Below are 18,483 nucleotides of genomic sequence, written 5' to 3' on the forward strand. Positions count from 1 at the left end.
TGATTTTACTGCTTTTTCCCTCCACAAAAATCCCGTAACATATACTTCCTTTATTAGTAACTAAAATTCTAGACAATAGGTGTCACAGAGCACATCTAAATAACTCAAGTGAAACTAGACCACTGGATCCCTCTTTATTTTTACTACTGCAAGTCACAAAGTATTGCCCTTTGTGCCTTAAAATACAGCCTGCTTAATAACTAGGCAGAGTTTGTAAGTGTGAGTTACTCTCCCTGGCTCATCTCAAGCCTTGTCCCTATTTTAAAGGCTTTGGTAGCAATTAAGTCTTTCCCTATGTATGGTTGCAAAAGTCAGACACAGCTTAATATATTGTTATAACCCACAAGAGGCAAAACCCAAGAACTTCTCCATTACTTGTCAGAGTAGGTTCATACCAGGAAAAGGAATAGCTTGTCTTACCAGAGGAGCAGTTATCGAAGTTGAGATCTCCACAGATGACATCAAAAGCCACCAGCTCCTCTGGATTGGCTGTGCTGGAGGAGGAGGTAGATTTTCTGAATTCAGACAGCCAATCTTGAAGCATATCCAGTTGCTCACATCGAACAGTAGTATCTCCTGCAGCAAACAAAGAAATACCAAGAAATAAGATTTCATTTGAGAGTTTGGTACTCAGAATGCTGTATGCCTGTGTGCATCCAGCAAAATCACCGGGGCCATTGCTCTGCCTGTTGATCCTAGATATCTCTGCAGAGCTGGGTCCAAATCTCATCTGTTTAATTCAGAGGATGTAGAGATTAAAGCAAAGTAGGAAGACATAAATCAAAATATCACAGAGCTACTCCAATCTCATTTTCTCTTTCCTCACCCGTCAAAGGTAAACCCTTAATGGGGAAGATGCAGGCAAAAAAATTAAAGGAATACTACCCCCTGCCCCCTGCCTTTTTGTAAACCACTTAGCACATGCACCGCAGTACAGCCTGTACAAGGCCAATGCACTGTTTTAAGCCCTTGAAGTCAGCCTTACAAGACATGCAAGTTGTATGTTAGCCTTGTGTGGCCTTAGCTGCATGTGGAGGAATCTGCTTTATAGAATTAACTATATTAAAAATACTTACTTAGAAAAAACAAGGTGAAAATCCAGCTTTCAATACACATATGAAAGTGTCTTTTGTTCTGTGGCTTTAACCAGTGTTTTTCCATGGGATACATGATAAAGAATGAGCAGATAAAGTCATTAAAAGTGTTTGTTAATGCTTTGGCAAAAAAGTCAAAGTTTTGAAAGCAAGCAGTTGAAAAATTAATACGGATGGGTGAACTTCCATTGTAGTTGTTTAAACATCTGGAATAATTTATAGATTTTATGTCTCTAATGAAATAAAATATAGTCATATTAGTTGCTAAGCAATGGTGTGGATAATAGCATACTAAGTATATAGCGCATAGTTAATTTTAAACTTCATTAGGAATCACGCTTTTTGATGATTTAAGTATCTCCTTCTGGAATCACACTAGGCACTTCTGAAGAAATAAAAAGACAAGTCACCTGCGCCCCAGACAGCCAACCAAAATGGTGACCTTCTTGGCCACAGGCGGAGGAAGGTCTGCAATAGATTTATAATTAGGAGTTCAGAGTTAAAATCCTACTTATGCCAAAACTGGGCAGCATGTTCTTGGGTATAATGCTTGATCTTTTCTTTCTTTGCTTCCTAATTTGTAAAAATGAAAAACTTGCTTGTTCAACTTGTTCATGCTTTAGTAATCTACACGAGGAAGGGTTATATTCATGTTCAAGTAAGAATGCCTAAACTGGCAGTATTTCCATAGTTTTAAAGGTATATATACGATATAGATTTAAGTAGGCAGTACTTCAGAAAGAACAAACCAGATCCCTTTTGCCTGTTTCAGGAAGTTATACTGGGCCACAGATGCTAAGGATGTGCCCCACTTTTGTAAGAGTAATATGAGAGGGTTGAGATTGATTGGTTACTAAATATTTTTTAGTTTGTGAAGTCACCTGACATATAAAACAGCTCTTTAATTACAGCAACTAAACATACCTAATTTCAAGCAGATTAGGTGACATTAAGTCTGAGGAAAAAATTAATTGCCATAATTATTCTAAGAGAGCTTAAAAAAAACCACCAAAAAACCTTGATATAGGGGAAAGAAGCAGAGACACGTTTTAGAAATAATTGTTTACTATTTCATCCTTCCTTTCCTTTTCTTCTCCGTTTTCACTCTACAATAATGAACAATTATAATTTTGTTCGTTTCAGATTTGGCATGATAAATGTCAAGTCAGAACAACAATACTTTTCTTCAAAATAAAATAATGATTTGTTTTTACATACCACAATCAGGAGAAAGCAGCAAGCCCCAAATCACTTATTCTGACTAAAATTTTATATTAACCTTACTTACTACTTTGTGATAGGTATTAAAAAGGTGTAAATAAATCAAAAACATCATAGGTATGTATGTCTAAAGCTGCTTTCAGTGGCCGCTTACTATGGAGATGGTGAATATTTAACTCTGCACATAAGAAATACTTTCTTTGCTTCTTCATAAGTTTTTATGGCAAGTCAGTTGTTATTTCAAAGTACTGATTTTTTACAGGAAAGAAAGGGAAAGAGAAGTTATTGCATATTCTCTTCTTCTAATCTCTGTATAAAGCACGAGGAGAGGGGAGTTATTGTTTACTGATTATACCCTACCGATTATGAAGGCAGATTTTCAATGCTACTTAGGTTGTTAAAGTTTCAGACAGGTACTTCTTAAAAGGCTTTTACTCACCTAGACTATTTAAGCATCCTTTACATAATTTTAAAGGGATGAAGCACTTCTTGAAAGTATCATCTACCCGCACCAGTGGGACCAGTTTGAGACAGCAGTAGTAAAACTTCCCTCATTTAATACCTCACTGGGAGATTAAAGAAAAAAAAAATCAAATTGAATGCTAGTTTTATGCTACAGTAGGATAGAAAACTACATCCTTGTGGATTCAGCATCATAATACTGGGAGCTATGTGCCAGTTAATAGACCAGTGAACAGACAACAAAAGTTCAAATTCTGGATGTTTCTAAACAAGATTGTTGGTTGAATTCAGCTTATCTCATATTGACATGATTAACAAAGAAATAATGTAAATACTAACAGTATCTTGCAACTGCAGAAGGAGGCGTAACGATTTGAATGCAAGAACCCAAAGGTAGGACTGGTGATCCTGACAACAGGCTGGCTGACAGCAGCACTTTCTTCTGAGCCATCTTATTCTTAAAACAGGCCACACTGGGTCTAATGGGCTAATTTCCGATTTTTCCTCCTCGCTTGTTTGTCACTCCTCTCGTTGGAGCTGTCATCAGCACTCTTTGTAGACTTTTAAAATGTGAACTCTGGGGCACGCTAGCTGCCTTAGCGCACAGAAAGAAGGTTCAGGGATTACGACTTCACTTTCCTACCACTCTTAACCTGTGAAGGGTTGGATTTTCAAGAATATCGGGGGGGTGGGGAGGGGAGGTAGTAACAGTTAAATACAAAGTGCATCAGAAATGTTCAACTAAACATGACTTGATACAATCCTCAATAATTAAATGAAATATTGAAAAGAACATGACCAGCGAGAGAGAGCGCTTTAAGTACATCCTGACACTGACTCATCTCCTTAGACATTTAATTCCACTGGCAAATAATCTGATTTTTTTCTTCCACTCATCAGTTATTCCTGAAAAATCTTTACCATTTGGGCTGTAATATACAAGCTAGTACAGGTCCTTTTTGAAACTACTCCCTGATCTACAGTTTCTAGTTACCTATACATCAATTTTAGCTAATACCCAAATCACACAGCTTGACAGAAATCCAGTCTGATATATTCTTGGGAACATCCCTTGCTACCACAGTGCAAATAAAGTGCAGAACTGCACTTCACATGTTAATAAAAGCTGCTAGCAAACACACTGATATACTCCACATTTAAGATGTAGCTAGACAAAAGCACAAGAAATAGGTCACGTGGAATAAATTACAGCCTGGAGCAGGGGACACTAACCACGAAACGTGTGCATGACCGACATATGCATTCTGCTTAACTAAAGATACGGACGAAATTATGGAATCACAGAATGGCTGAGGTTGGAAAGGGCCTCTAGAGATCATGTAGTCCAACCTCCCTGCTCAAGGCAGGGTCACCTAGAGCAGGTTGCCCAGGACTGTTGAGTTCTGGACATCTCCATGGAGGGAGACTCCACAACTTCTCCAGGCAACCTGTTCCAGATTTCAATTACCCTTACAGGAAGAAGGTTTTTTCTTATGTTTAAATGGAATTCCTTGTATTTCAGTCTGTGCCCACTGCCTCTTATCTTTTCACTGGGCACCACTGAGAATAGTCTGCCTCCGTCTTCCTTACACTCTCCCCTCAGGTATTTATACACATCAAGAAGGTCCCCCCCTGAGCCTTCTCGTCTTGAGGCAGAACAGTCCCAGCTCCCTCATTCATGGTGCAGCTCATTCAGATTTACGGTGAAGGTCGTACTGGACCCTGATCTTTCTGCAGCATCTGAATCTTTCTATCCTATCTCATCTCCTTAGGCCAGTACTTTCCTTTTGACCCAACTTTTAGCCTGGTGTCTTTTGGCAAGAACATGGTAAGGAATCTTGCTCCCCACAAAGCCTTGATTATATGAATTGCTTAAATGTCTAAGATGGGCCTTTCCATCCCTGAATTGTCAAGATTTCGTTTGTGTCTTCTGTGAAGTATCTAGTATGCCTTCACTAGGGTGAGTGATACAGTAATAGAGCAATTACTTATGAGGACAGGAAACATGGGCAGCGACCCAAAGCAGATCAGTGTGAAGAACACAGCAAACCCACTTAACTGAAATACACAAAGGTAAAATTCTCAGAAAGGGAAAACTCTTGAGAAAAACAAAAGACAGACAAAAAACATGTTACTGTGAAATGTGTCTTGTAACATGCATTGCCATTATTGGACTACACAGTGACATACATCTCACTTGGCAAGAATCCTGAGCTTTTGGTCGTAGCCACACTGTACACTGGATAACCTCAGGACTAGAGGAAAATAGGAACCTCGAAGCTCTAGGAACAGACAATTTTTATTTCTTTGTAGAAAAAGCATAGAACCTGTGACAGTCTGGCATCTCTGGCTCTCTCCACTAGAGGTCACAGAAGCAGTTACACTTCAGCACACTAAATGGAGTATGTGCAATGCAGTGAGCTACATTTCAGTGTCAGATGAAGGGATCCTTTAATGCAACTGGAATGTAACTATTTCCTGAGATTACTATTCAACTAATGCTATCCAGCTTCCAGCAGCTACACAACAGGCACTGTGTATTTAGAAGCAAAAGAGTTAGTGAGGCTCAGACTTTACCAGGTCCCAGTGATAATAACTTTGGAGATAACTGAACTAATCAGACACCTAAGTAGAGAAGCCAAACCTGAATCCAGAACAATCAGTGGAGCAGACGTTTCATAAACTGCCTATTGCTGACATGAAATAGCATCTGTAAATATGAAGCAAAGGGAACTAGGTAGTAACTCCCAATTATAATGCTCACTGTAGGTAGATAGTAACTCACAACTATAATGTTCACCGTCTCTTTCCTCCAGCCTTCAGCTCCAATTAAGCGTTCAGATAGACTCACTGATCTGATTGACTGCCACCAATGATTAACCAGAGAATACAGATTTGTACTAACTGCTCTGCAGTTTCTTTTCTCTTTTTTTCTTTTTTCCCCCTCAATAACTGGTCTGGAAAAATGCAAGTAATTGTGTTGTGACTGGTTCCTGCAATCAGCGTATTCAAGTTCTTTGCAAGTTCCCTTCAGCTTCAGATTTTACACGGAAGGATGAAAGAGTAGTAGTGTGGGAAACCTCAGCCAGCATCAATAAATACTGCATCTTTGTTCATGATAGGATCATCATAGCTGCCCCTTTTCATTCAGTTTGGAAAAGCCCAAGTCAAATCCTGTCTTTAGTTAGAAATGCAGGTAGGTACTATACAATGAGAAGGATGTTTGGTTTATCTACAGGGAAGAAAGGTGCTAACAGAAGGAACACTAACGTTGTTGAATAAAGCAGCTGACAGGCCTAGTCAGGGGCTGGAAAGGAAAAGATCCAGCAGTTTTTAAAACTGGGATCTCAGCACTGAGAAGGGCTATGGGATAAATAGGCAGGGGAATCTGGGTAAGATGAGCAGAAAAGGGATGTAAAGTGCACGATGCAAGGCCTAGTTAAAAAGAAACACGGCTTCCAAGTCGCAACGAAAGGATCCAGCAGCAGCTTAAGCAGACCCCTACCACATATTTCTAAAACAGACCTTCCCACGGGCCAGGATAGACTAAAAAAAAAGAAGCCCCCCCAAGGCTCCCCCCTTTTGTTCTGCCAGATTGCTTTTCAGCTAGATCAGCTCTCCAGTCCAGTGCAACACTAAAACAGCTGTGTTAGCACAGCTGAGGACAGGGCAAGGGCAGGACAGACTGCCATGGTGTGGAGAAGCCAGCTTTGCTATTTCAGAAACATATGTAGAGTCACTGCCTGGGGATATTTAACATGAGATATTCCTGAATGGCACAGTCAGGATTTCAAACACTGAGGGAGCCCTCTCAATCTGAGCTGAATTCTGCTCACTCTCTCCTTGGCCTTGTGCAACCTGAGATTTACCCGCCATTTAAAAAAGAAAAGCAAAAGCCATGAAGGCATTTAGGGGATAGTGTCCAGCACGGTACGTCGTCTGGACCTGGGCTGGAATAGCTTGAGGCTTACTCCGTTTTCGATGGTTTTGTGGGGGTCTCTCACAGGCATGACTTAAAGGGACTTGGGAGGTAGATGGATTCCAGGCAGCAAAACCTGCTCAGAACATTAATCGCTGACTAATTGAAAGACATAAAGGAACCATATAAACTTAACGCCCCCCTGGAAAATAATTACATTCAAGTCTCATTATAGGATCCCTTCATTTATCACTGAAATGCAGCTATTTCCACAGTGGAAACGAGGAGCTGCTTCATAGCAACATTGTATAATAGGTGCAGAATTAAGCAGGTAATTTACATCTAATTCTAAAATTTTATTGAAGGTGCATGTCAGCTCTAAAAAAAACAGTAACTGCTCAGAACAGTGTTTAGCCACCACATCTCTTGCAGAAGCAGTTCTTCGTTGACCATAAGCAGTTGGATCCCTTCCTTCTCTGTTCATGTAATTACAGAACCATCAAGTGCAAGTTTGTGCATCCTAGAAGGGGAGCCAAATTACACTCAGCCACGTGTGACAAGATGATTTAAACAGTTGACCTTTGAAACTGCTTGTTTTTACCACATCTTTATATCGTTGAACTGTTTTTTGGACAATTTTTTAAAATGTGTGAAATGTTTTGAATCAGATGATACAAATCAGAAAGCAAAGCTCTGCCAAACTGTTATGAACTTTAGTTTTCCATTTCATTACATAAACTAATATGATTTATCAAAGCACATTTAGACTCTTAAGTCCATGTCTTCTCTATTTCAATGTAGCTTGAACTAGAGAAGCCTAAAAATGTGAAGCAAGAATATAAGTAGGAAAATGAAAGGTTGTGTTTTACCCTTGGAGAAGCTTTGGACTGACTTTGAGAATAGAACATTATTTCCCTTCCTCCTTAATATTTTATGTACTTCACAGTGTGGTTATCAAAGACTAGCTGAGAATACATGACTAGGTAGTAAAAAGGAACAGGACTAAAACCAGAGGTTTATAACCTAAACTAGAACAGCAACAAATCTCAGCTCCTCAATGGCCATCTCACAGTACGTTAGCATAATTCCAGAGTTAAAAATATAGGATATTACATTGTTAAAATGTAGCTGAAAAATCCATGAATCTTTTTTAAAACTATCCAGTCTCTCTAATGTACTTGAAGGACTGGCAGTTTTGTTCCAAAGTCTGTCTCCCTGTAACTGAGGCACTGACAAAGTAACACGTATGCTAGTTGTCTGCCTGGGTTAACCTCGACATGCTGTGGAGCCCAGGCTCAAAGTTCTAACATTTATAATACGTTTCTGTCTTGCCTTAGCCTGCAGCGTTCATGCTGTCTTCAAGCAGTCTACGAGGGCTATATTCTGGGCTCCAGCTATCGTGAACACAAGAATCATAGCCACAAGTAATACTAAAGGTATACACACCTCTGTCTAAATTAAATTCTGATCTTATACAGAAGTAAAGGTTTGTAGGTTTGCCTTTTACTTTATTAAAACATCTACTGAAAGTCTAGAACTGATACTTCTGATACAAAAGAGAGAGGAGATGTATGGAAAATTTTCCATACACATGCATACAAATTTCAACTATTTGTCAATTTTAATTAATGAGTGCTCAGGCCAGCAGCTAAAATGGAAAAATTCCTTGAGTCAGTGTTCTCATGTGTGCATGAGAACATTGAAAAATGAAATAAAATAAAATGAAACCACTATGTTACTAACTTTTCCCTTCCCTACCTTCCCAGACCTGGTCTGTAAAATGGAGATAAGGCTACTCTTCTATAGTGGCCTTCTTCACTCAGTCTCGTTCTGAGGACTAATGTTAAAAGGAGAGCTAAGTGTTGAGATACTATCATAAAAACAAGGTCATAAAAGTTCCTAAGATATTTGAGGAGGAACAGGCCTAGCCACAACCTGACAGATAGAGAGCTAATATGGTATTCCAGCCTTATTGTGGTAAGTGGTGGAATCCACACATCTCACAGACACAGAAATGTGCTATTAGGGAATATTTCTGCATTCTTTTTAAAGATAATTCAGTGAAAATTTAAAACAAAACAAAATCTTCCAGACTTTTCTAAGAGTTTTTTGTATTTTATTTAGCTTGTTTAAAGGCATTTTGGAAAATATTATGTCATGAAATAAAGCATACAGAGCATGTGCTGCTTCATGCTGTAGTAAATACAATAGTGGAACTATTTTTAAAACATGACCAACAAAAATTTTAAATGAGCATATTAACTTGCTAAGAATTTAGGTATGAAATTGGCAGGTCAGATAATTTGGGCTTATTTCTGCCACTGATTTCTAATGGAAAAACTGTCCCAACTTGTTTCTTCTGATAATTCCCTAGTTACATACAGAGACATTTTAGATTATGTGGTGACATTCATAGTATGGGTTGATAAATGCTGTTGACATTTATTCTTTTAGGATATGACTAATGATGGTAGTAGTGTATTTGCTAAAGTAACGCTATTTAGTTAAGAGGGACCAAAGGGAAGAAGAGTTCTCAAAGTTTTTTTCCTGTTTCTTATAATGCTTAATTACTGTGAGACTGAAAAAGTGCAGATTGTGATATATCTGCCTACCCTTCTTGCCCTTCTATTTCATGGCTATTTGCAGCACACCCTGCACTTTGTCAGCAATACGGGAGGAGCAACGCTTGCTACGTGGGCACAGGAGCCCCAGCAGAGACTTAGAAAAAGTGAAAAGAAGCAAATCAGGACAATACCTGCAATAGCTTGCAAGTGAGTACAGGAAATGTATCCCACAATTCTTTGGTCCTGAGGTGTACTTCCCACTTGCACCTGGAAGGGAAGGAAGAAATAAAAAGGTCATTAATAGGAGAGCTCATACAACTCCACTGTCAACCCCTACTGTGCAGCCTTTGGGCACCGTTTTGGCCTTTTGGGCCATTCTTTCCACCTAGCTCCGTTTTAAACACACAACTCAAGAGACACCCTGTCACCACGCTTTGGCTTACCGGGGTCCCATGGGCTTGTTAATACGCTAACTCCTTCCTGATCACCACTACTTCAAAGATTCCACGTTGAACTGTAACTTCAAAGGTTCCATGTTGAACTGTAACACACACAAATTTGACTCTCTTGCTCCTCCCAGTCCCACTGGTTGTCTGTCCCCAGTTGTTTTGCACCCTTTTTTCATCCCAGCTCTTCTTGTTCATATGCAAGATTACAGACCCATGCTGAAGTGCCACATGATGCTAGTATTTTGAGCAGTCTAATTCTAGGTTTCTGTGTAAGACTATAATGCAGAAGAAAAAAATGCCAAGCGACTCTGGGGGGAAAAAAACAAAAGCAAAAAACAGAAAAACATGCAATGAATATTGGTTTTGACGATGTTTACTCTATTCCCTTGCAGGTTTTGGATTTTGATAGAGGTTTTAAATTATTCAGAAGAGGTGTTAGGGATTTTTGCTGCATGCCAGTGAAGTGTTTATGATCTTCAGCTGCATGATTTCACAGCAGCAGCCTCCATGTCTGTCATCCAGATTAAAATACGACATGCGCCCCCTGCTCTTATGGATGGCACAGAAGAGGCAGGGCTTCCAGGGAAGCCCATTGAGAATCACACTTGAATGTCTACACATGCTGCTATAAACACGATGTAGTATAATGCCTCACTGTTGCCTTTTCAGAACAGATTTGCTGGTGGACACAAAAGCAAATTAGAATCAAATTCTGCTTTAGGGTTTTGATTTTATTTAAGCTTTTGGCAGTTAAGGTCTTATGCAGCTGCATAGCAATGGTGATGAACTAAAAATTAAAAAAAAAAAAAAAGGAAAAAAAGGGAACCGTACCCCCCCCCCAATTATTAAGATGACCACGTCCCTCATATTTTATGATCATGGTCAGGGAGGTATAAAGATTGTTTTTAGTTTGTTCTTGCAGAAGCATTTTCTATTACAGAAACATAGACTGAGCCCAGTACTGTAAACCAAGGTGGGAACACGTGGCACATCCCCCTGACGGGAAGCGTCCATCCCGTCGTCATTCTGCACGCCTCCCACCAAAGTACCTGGGAAGTTTTTGGCAGGGTGATGCAATCTCCCTACTACTGCAAGGACATTAAACACAAGCACATTTAGGGTAGAACTGACCCCCATGTCTCTAACGTAAGGCACACGATCTAAGTGAGTCTGAGCACCACAGAATAAAGTTGAAAAGGACCTCTAGAGGTCACCTAGTCTAAACCCCTGCTCAAGACAGGTCCAATTAGATCAGGTTGCTCAGGACCTTGTCTAGTCAAATTTTGTATTATCTACAAGGATGGAGATTTCACAACCTCTCTAGGCCCCTGTTGCAATATTTGATCACCTCTTACTTAATTAGAGTCTCTCACTGGAATTTCCCATGTTCCAACTTGAGTCCTTTTAGTTCCTCCATAATCAATATAAGACAGACCTTTACAGACAGTGATTCACCCCTCTAAAATAAAAACCGGTATAGCAGTGTGATGATTTGTCCTTGAGAAGGGCCCATTTTTCTCCACTGACTATAAAAAGAGCCAAGACACCTACCTGAGACCAGACACCTCACTTTTAGATGGCTAAGATCAGTTGAATCCCACTTAAGTTGGGAAATTGTCACCAACAGTAAATCTAAATAACACTCAGCGGAGGATACATGCAGCGTGAGCACATTACATCATCCTGTTACCACAGAGGAGACAGGGATATGCGAGGTTTGCAATCTTCCTAGAGCAGTTTTCTACTTAAGTTCTGCCAGCTGTCTGCAAGGGAATACATGCCCCTCAGAAGAGATGGAAGCTAAAAGAAATGTACCACAAAACATCACTTGAGAAGTGCGAAAGGTTTAGAATTCAATACAGAAATTAACGTACTAAAAGATATACTCCCTGAAATCAAAATCCCCAGTGATTTGAGGACCAGTAGTTGGTCTTAAATGATTGAGGCAGGAAACTGGTTTGAGTGCCTGGTTTTCTTGTTGACAACGTTACAGTAACATGCTGCACAGACTACTAAGGAAATGCCCACGGAGGAGAGTTTTATCTAGGGCTCAGAAAACAAAACCACAGATGTGCTGATGACTCTTGTATGACTCTGCTTCATGAAGCTAGGCTCAAATTTCACCCGACACCTTTAAATAAAAAGCAAGACTGCATTTTATACAGACAGAATTCTGCCAGTTTGGTTGGTTTTCTTGTTTTTCAGCTATCCAAGAAACATCTGATTCATTTTAAAACTGGAAAGGAGGCTCTGCAGTAAGTGAATTTAGAAGTCATTTGTACTCAGCAGTGCCTTGTTAACTTTCATTTTTTGTTCCAGCTAGAAGGACTATGTAGTAACCATCTTGTGTTACTCTGCACTCCGTCTGTTCAGCCCTCTTTTAGACAGTTTTCCAGATGGATATTGATGGTGTTCCTATTGCTGTTCCCATACAGTTAACAGGGAGGCTGAAGGGAGAGGAAGACAGAGAAAATACGCGCATCACTTGCCGATCTACCCCAAGCCAGAGGATCCTCCTGAGCTCACAAGATTGCTAGCAAAGGCTCAAAGGGTTTGACGACCTGCCGGATGGCTGTTACTGACTGCTGCAGGAGCCTGGCTAAGGGCCTCTTGCTTCCACCCTCAGGCTGCCTCAGGCTGAATGTATTACAGTGTCATAAGTGAATTTACAGAGTGTCCTCTCTGCTTTCTTATGCAGCATATGCAGTTCCAATAGAAAAGTGAGACACCATTAATTTAAATCCTCTACTATCTAAGGCAAGCAGGTGAATACATGAATTATATTTTCCAAGCTTACATAACTCAAAATGAGATTTTCACTTCAACACCAAAAACTGTATATTGTAAGTCTCCACCAATTTACAAATTTGCAATGCCTGCTGCTGAGGAGAGAAAACACGCACGTTGTACATCTTGCAATGCCATCTACCATAACCATGCTGAAAAGACAACACTGCACAGAGTTTTCTGTCTTACAGCAAGAATGTGCTTCTTACCGTCCTTGTATTGCCTAAAGCAGATGGAATCATTTTCACTGTCCAAAAAACATAAAAGATTTAAGACTAAAAGCTGAACATCAGACTGTAATTTATAGTCAGCTGAGAAAGAGAAGGCAACGCAGATTTGCTTTAGAATTTCCTACGCAGCCTTACTGGAGTGCCTGACAAGGCCTCGTATTCATAAACCAGTTTAAACACAGGCTCACACTCACACCCATTAATCACAAATAAATACAAATCATACGGTGTGCGTGTGTGTGTACATATTTGTACTGAAAGTGGCTTGGCATCTAGAGCTCTCAAAGAATTGCAGGAAATGGCCCAGAAGACAGACTGATGCCACTGGCTGTGGCTGTGGGGGGCACAGCCAGCGCCCCCGGGGCCGCCCCACCGGGAGGCAGAGCCCCACGTCCGGTCGCTAGGAACTGCGGCTGCTTTGCGCACCCCTGAGGGGAGGGTGGAACGGTGCTTTTATACCTTCTTAAAAAAAAAAAAAGCACCAAAGTGAGAGCCTAAGACATTAACATAATCAGAATTTCCGTGGAAAGTGCCAGCATGGACGTACATCCAAAGCAGCTCTTCTCCCAGATTCCATATTTCCTCCAACTTTCGATATTTTCATTTTTTTAAGTGGCTGTATTAATGTAAACTACCTAGCAGAGGCCTTTTGAGCCTCTTAATGGTTATGATGGAGGAAAATATTTGTCACAACTACCAGGAGAAAAAATAAACATCCTTGATGCTGTCAAGTCAATTCCAAGCTACAACAGAAGCAGTAGGCTATTAAATATGATCTGAAATAAAATAGTAAGCAAAACCTGATTATTCAGTCTAATTTGATATTTCACAGATGGGCAAGCAGCATGAGATGTGCAGACAGGGAAACTATTTGACCTCCTGAGTATCACAAGCCCTGTAATTCCGCACAAACCCCGCTGCTGTGCGTGGCCAAACGCTGCCGCTCCTTTCAGCCCGCTGCGCTCGCAGGGCTGGGCGCACTGCGGTGCCGGCAGCGGGTCGGGCCGGCTCRGCTCGGCTCAGCTCGCTGCGCAGCCCTGCCTGCAGGAGCCCGGCCCGAGCCGCCACTTCCGCCCGCAACGCGGCTCTGGGCAGAAAGACTCCGCTTCCCCCAAACTATTTGTATGGGCAGCACTTCGCCAGCATAACATATTTCTGATGCTTACTGCTTAATACAGAAGAAACTCTTAACTCCATATTTACAAAGAAAATAGGCGCAAGCAAGCAAGCCAGAACGGCTAGTTCATCATAAGCTGAAGTTCACCGCAACTGTTGGATGTTAGGAGGTCAGCAGCAAAACAGATTCATTGAATTACACTTCTATAAGAAACTGCTCCAGATACTGGTTTCCAAAATCATCATGCTTTTTAGGTGTGTCATGGACCACTTTTCTATGCCTATAGAAATTTATAATACACTAATATCTAAATATATTTATAAGTTTCCTGCCTTCTAAAATAGGATTATCATTACCCCCCCCCCCAAAAAAAAATTGTATGTAGTATCCTGTTAAACTCTGCTATTATCTAGAGGTAAAACTGAAACTGAGAGAACATACTCATGGTTTAATAAAATGTCCTAATTATGTAATTCTACGTTGACAGAAACAAAATTAATATTTTTCAGCATTATGCTGAAACATGCAAAATATATTCCAATTCGCACCCCATTTGCAAAGGTTAAGTAATCAAATCAGTCAAACGTTTGGAAGTCTAAGAGTTAGGAGCAGATTCTGATCCCTGTTACACCACCAAACTACTACATCTTGTTGGCTGTCGAAAATGTCATCGGGGTGAAAAGAGGCTTTCTTCCGTAAAGGAGAAGGCCTAAGGCGGTATTTCTGTCTGGAAATCAAAACCTCAGTTTCTACTGCTCCATATTTGTATAGTTCACATCCAGAGGACAAAGGTAAATAAGTGAAAAACTGACAGCTCTGAATTGTTATTTTCATTCAAAGGACACTGAAGTCAAGTACTTCTTATTAAAAGAGACCCCCTCACCTTACACCACACATTAGTGGAATATATTGGAGATACCGTGCTGATAGAGTACTGTATTTTGCAAAATAGTGTATATTCCTTAAGCACTTCACTGTTCTCCCCACTTCTGTAGCAAAATCTTGTCTAATACAGACTACGCGGTATTGTGTCCTCCAGTTAGACTGGTATCAAGTAATAAACGGTGTTCATGAATGAGATCAAGCCAACAAGGCTCACAGCAAAATGAAGATTCTTGTTGACAAGCAGGAAAAAAAGGTAATGAGCAGTAACAGTTGAAATTTTAGAGCTAGAGTGAAAGAAATAACTCTAAATTCAATCACATTACTTGCTATCATGGGAATTTTCTGAGCTAACTGGAAAATCTCGCACATCCCGTGTTTACCATACTCTAGTATAATAAGCATACAAAGCCGCAAACATGACAAACACCTTGTCTTTAACAGTTTATATTTATATACATCCGTCCCAGTAGTGCAAAACAGTTCTATCRTATCTAGACGTCAAAAAAGCACCAACAGATACTTAAACAAAGAAACAGGGAAATGGTACATAAATACCTGGGGTATTTCAATACAAGCTTAGAAACCAGCTTCAAACATGTCATTGACTTGTTAATAAATGATCAGCTATTTGGAAAGAAATGTTCTTCAGTGTTTAAAAATTTGGGTTGGGCCATACCTGAGAAATCACACTCAACTAAAGAACCATATAACCAGACTCTCAAACACGGACCAGTAATGTGTAGGCAAAACCAAAGGTTTGTTAAGAGGGAAACTTAAACTTTAGTGACATTTTCTAGAAGCTTCGCATTTCTGGGAGGTAGCCAGTCTAAAAAATCCTAAATAAGGTAGACAATTTCTTAACTCCCCATTGTACCCTCCAATGTGGAGGGCTCTTGTTAACCTGGTAAAGTAGAACCAGTGCCTGAACAGGACGTGCGGATGATCAGGACTGGCTTTTGCCATGTCCAAACAGAATAAAGTCAAGCCAAAACATCCGTGGTGTGTGGGAAGAGCAAAAATCATTAAACTAAGGCAAAAAAGAAATCTTATAGTAATAAATACAAACGGAAAGCGAGGTTTTGTACAAAAAAGAAATAAACAGGTAGAAATGGGATCAAAGGAAAATTTACACCAGCAGAAGAAGGGAGAGTAAGATGAACCATACTGTATATGTTAACACATTGAACCGTAACAACTGCATTGGGTGAATACTGCACGGAAGGGCTACAGCTGACAGTAACAACGGAAAAAGCAGGAGTGTTCAGTACGCATTTTTGTCCTGTGTTTTGGGAAGAAAGCAAAAGATTGTATTTTAGAAACCATTAGGTCTAGATTATTTGCATCCACTCTCTTGTCCACCAGAGCCCTCTTGGCTGTTGCTCTTGAGTGACAATTGTAACACTGGGAGCAAGCTAAAGTCTCAGGAAGGAGGAGGAACCATTTGGGGGCTAACTCAGGTCAGTACAGGTCACTGAGACGATGAAACCTTAAACTGGCAGAAAGGTAGGACTGGCTCGAGCAGAACAGTTAAGCAGATCCATCCGACAGATCCTGCTTGCGGGGACTCCTCACAAACTAAATAAACTGTGAGCCTAGCATATTGTTAGGCTAACATATTGTTTATGTAATTACTGTTTCTATTAAAAGTGTTAACTTTAAGTGCTGTAATAGTCACAAAATATTGTGATCAGCAGGGAGGCCACTTAAGTTGGGTTGACTTTGCTGACTTGGAGTACAGAACATAAGCACACCAGCTCCCGTTATGCCTGCCCACGGGAGGGGGTCCGCTCGCTCTAAGTTATTTTTAGAAGGGGGCATTCAGAAAGTCAGGACTGAGGAGGGTTAAATCCTCGCTGTCGTGTTTGGCGTGAAGAGCTGAGTCACCAGAGCGGCACTGCTACTGGATAACCACCAGAGAGGTCAGGTTAAAACTCAACAAGAAAGAGAAAAGGTGAGCAGAGGGAGACTGGAGATCTTTAACACACGCCAAGTTTGAGAAAAGTAGAGGTCTAGAACAAGAGATGAGAAATCTTCCCCCAACTCTCCCCTGGCTAAACCCGGAGCAGGGCACTGAGAAGAGGCACCGCTCCCGTGCGAGGCCTTGCCTTTGCCCAGCCAGCAGGGATACGGCTGAGCAGCTCTGGAGGACAGTTAAAGAAAAATCCTGCTGCCATCAGAAATACAGAATTTGTGCTGTTCTTTCACTTTCCCTTTTGTGAGTTCTCCCACTTTATTTGAGATTTTAGCCTTATGTTTTGCTGGAATAAAACTAACTCTTAATACTTTTATATCTTTTTGATCAAAAACCAGTCCAAGATTAGAATCTGGGGCAGTATTACCGAGAAGCAGCCTGTCTCACGGGCACCCTGGTTACAGACAACTGCACAAGGACGCTTGTGCGAGGCAGGAACCGGCGCATGCCTCCAGCCCTCCGCGCAGCCCGGCGGGAAGGCTGCCGCCCGCTGCCTGGCTCCTGGCGGAGTCCTCTGGCGGGACGCACTCTTCCACTCCAGCTCCATCTTCCGGCTCTCAGGCAGCCCAACACCTACCCCCGCAGAATCACCGGCTGGCTGACACAGAATTAAATTAATGAAAAATTAAAGGAAAGTAATATAATTAAACCGAATCAACAAAGGCTTATGGAAAGCAGGTCTTCTCAAACTACCCAGAAATCTTTTCTTGATGAGCTTACAAGCCTGGGCAATTATGCTATTAGTGGTACTATATTTAAACTTCTGTAAGATACTCCATTTTATACAAAACAAACAATCTGGTAAAGAACTTGGAAGGACACAAAGTCAGCATGGTATATATGAAACTAAAAACTGGCTTTCAGAGATGTCCGAGAATGATACTGTAATTCTAAGCCATTGGGGAGCAAGCCAGTATCCAGCAGGCCTTTGCAGGAACTGTTTCTTGTCCTTGTGCTACTTAACATATTTACCAATGAACTAGAAGAAAACAAAATCACTATTAGTTAAGTTAGCAGAAGACAAAGAGACTGGGACAAGTAGCTAATGAAGAGAACAGGTCACTCACACGCAGCGATCCTGTCTGCTGAGTAAGCCAGGCACAAGCAAACATTAAGAATTTTAATAGGGTCAAATGCAATGTCACATTTCCAAACAAGGACCGTAAGCCATACTTAAACATGGGGGATGCGAGGAAACAGCGAGTCTAAAAGGGACTTTGGGAGCAGATGGAATAATTAATCAAACGCTGCCAGAGGTCGCTTGCAGTCACAACGCCTCGTGCAGTCTGGGAAGCAATAGGAAATTTTGCTTTTGCTAGGGGTGTTACCAGAATTGTGTCTCGTTCCATTGCCCGCTATTCACAAAGGATGTTAAGGTACTGGACAGGGTTCAGAGATGCATTTCAAGAGTACCAGGATTAAAAATACACATTGCTGTGAATGACTCCAGGAGCTCGATCTGCTTGTTTATCACGGGTAACTTGATCATGGGGTATAAATGCCTACACGGAGAAGAAAAGTTTAATAACTTTCTTTCCAATCCATCAGACTAAAGTAGAAAATAGGATCCAATACTTGAAATTTATGCTACACTACAGAAATTCAGACAAGAATTAGTTAGATGTTTTAACCAGACATTAGAATGATGTGTCAAGGACTGTGGTGGATACACGAATCACTGACTCTTTTAGCTTGACATAGGATGGTCTAAAAAGGACATGCTACAGATGGTTTTTGGAAGGCCAGACTAGGACAGAATGGTTCCCTCCTCTATTTATAGGTT

General features: G+C 40.7%; 1 protein-coding gene across 1 annotated transcript in view; it reads right to left on the reverse strand.

Annotated features, from left to right (window-relative positions):
• Positions 1-18,483, reverse strand: part of SMPD3 (sphingomyelin phosphodiesterase 3) — a 42,248-nt gene that overhangs the window by 13,531 nt on the left and 10,234 nt on the right. Inside the window, exons 2-3 of the mRNA XM_026068738.1 lie at positions 9,452-9,527; positions 421-576 (exon numbers count right to left, since the gene is read on the reverse strand). Coding sequence (XP_025924523.1) covers positions 421-576; positions 9,452-9,527 — 232 coding nt within the window. The remainder of the gene's footprint in view (positions 1-420; positions 577-9,451; positions 9,528-18,483) is intronic.

Source organism: Apteryx rowi, unplaced genomic scaffold, assembly GCF_003343035.1.
Source record: "Apteryx rowi isolate R43461 unplaced genomic scaffold, aptRow1 scaffold_28, whole genome shotgun sequence".
Taxonomy (NCBI): domain Eukaryota; kingdom Metazoa; phylum Chordata; class Aves; order Apterygiformes; family Apterygidae; genus Apteryx; species Apteryx rowi.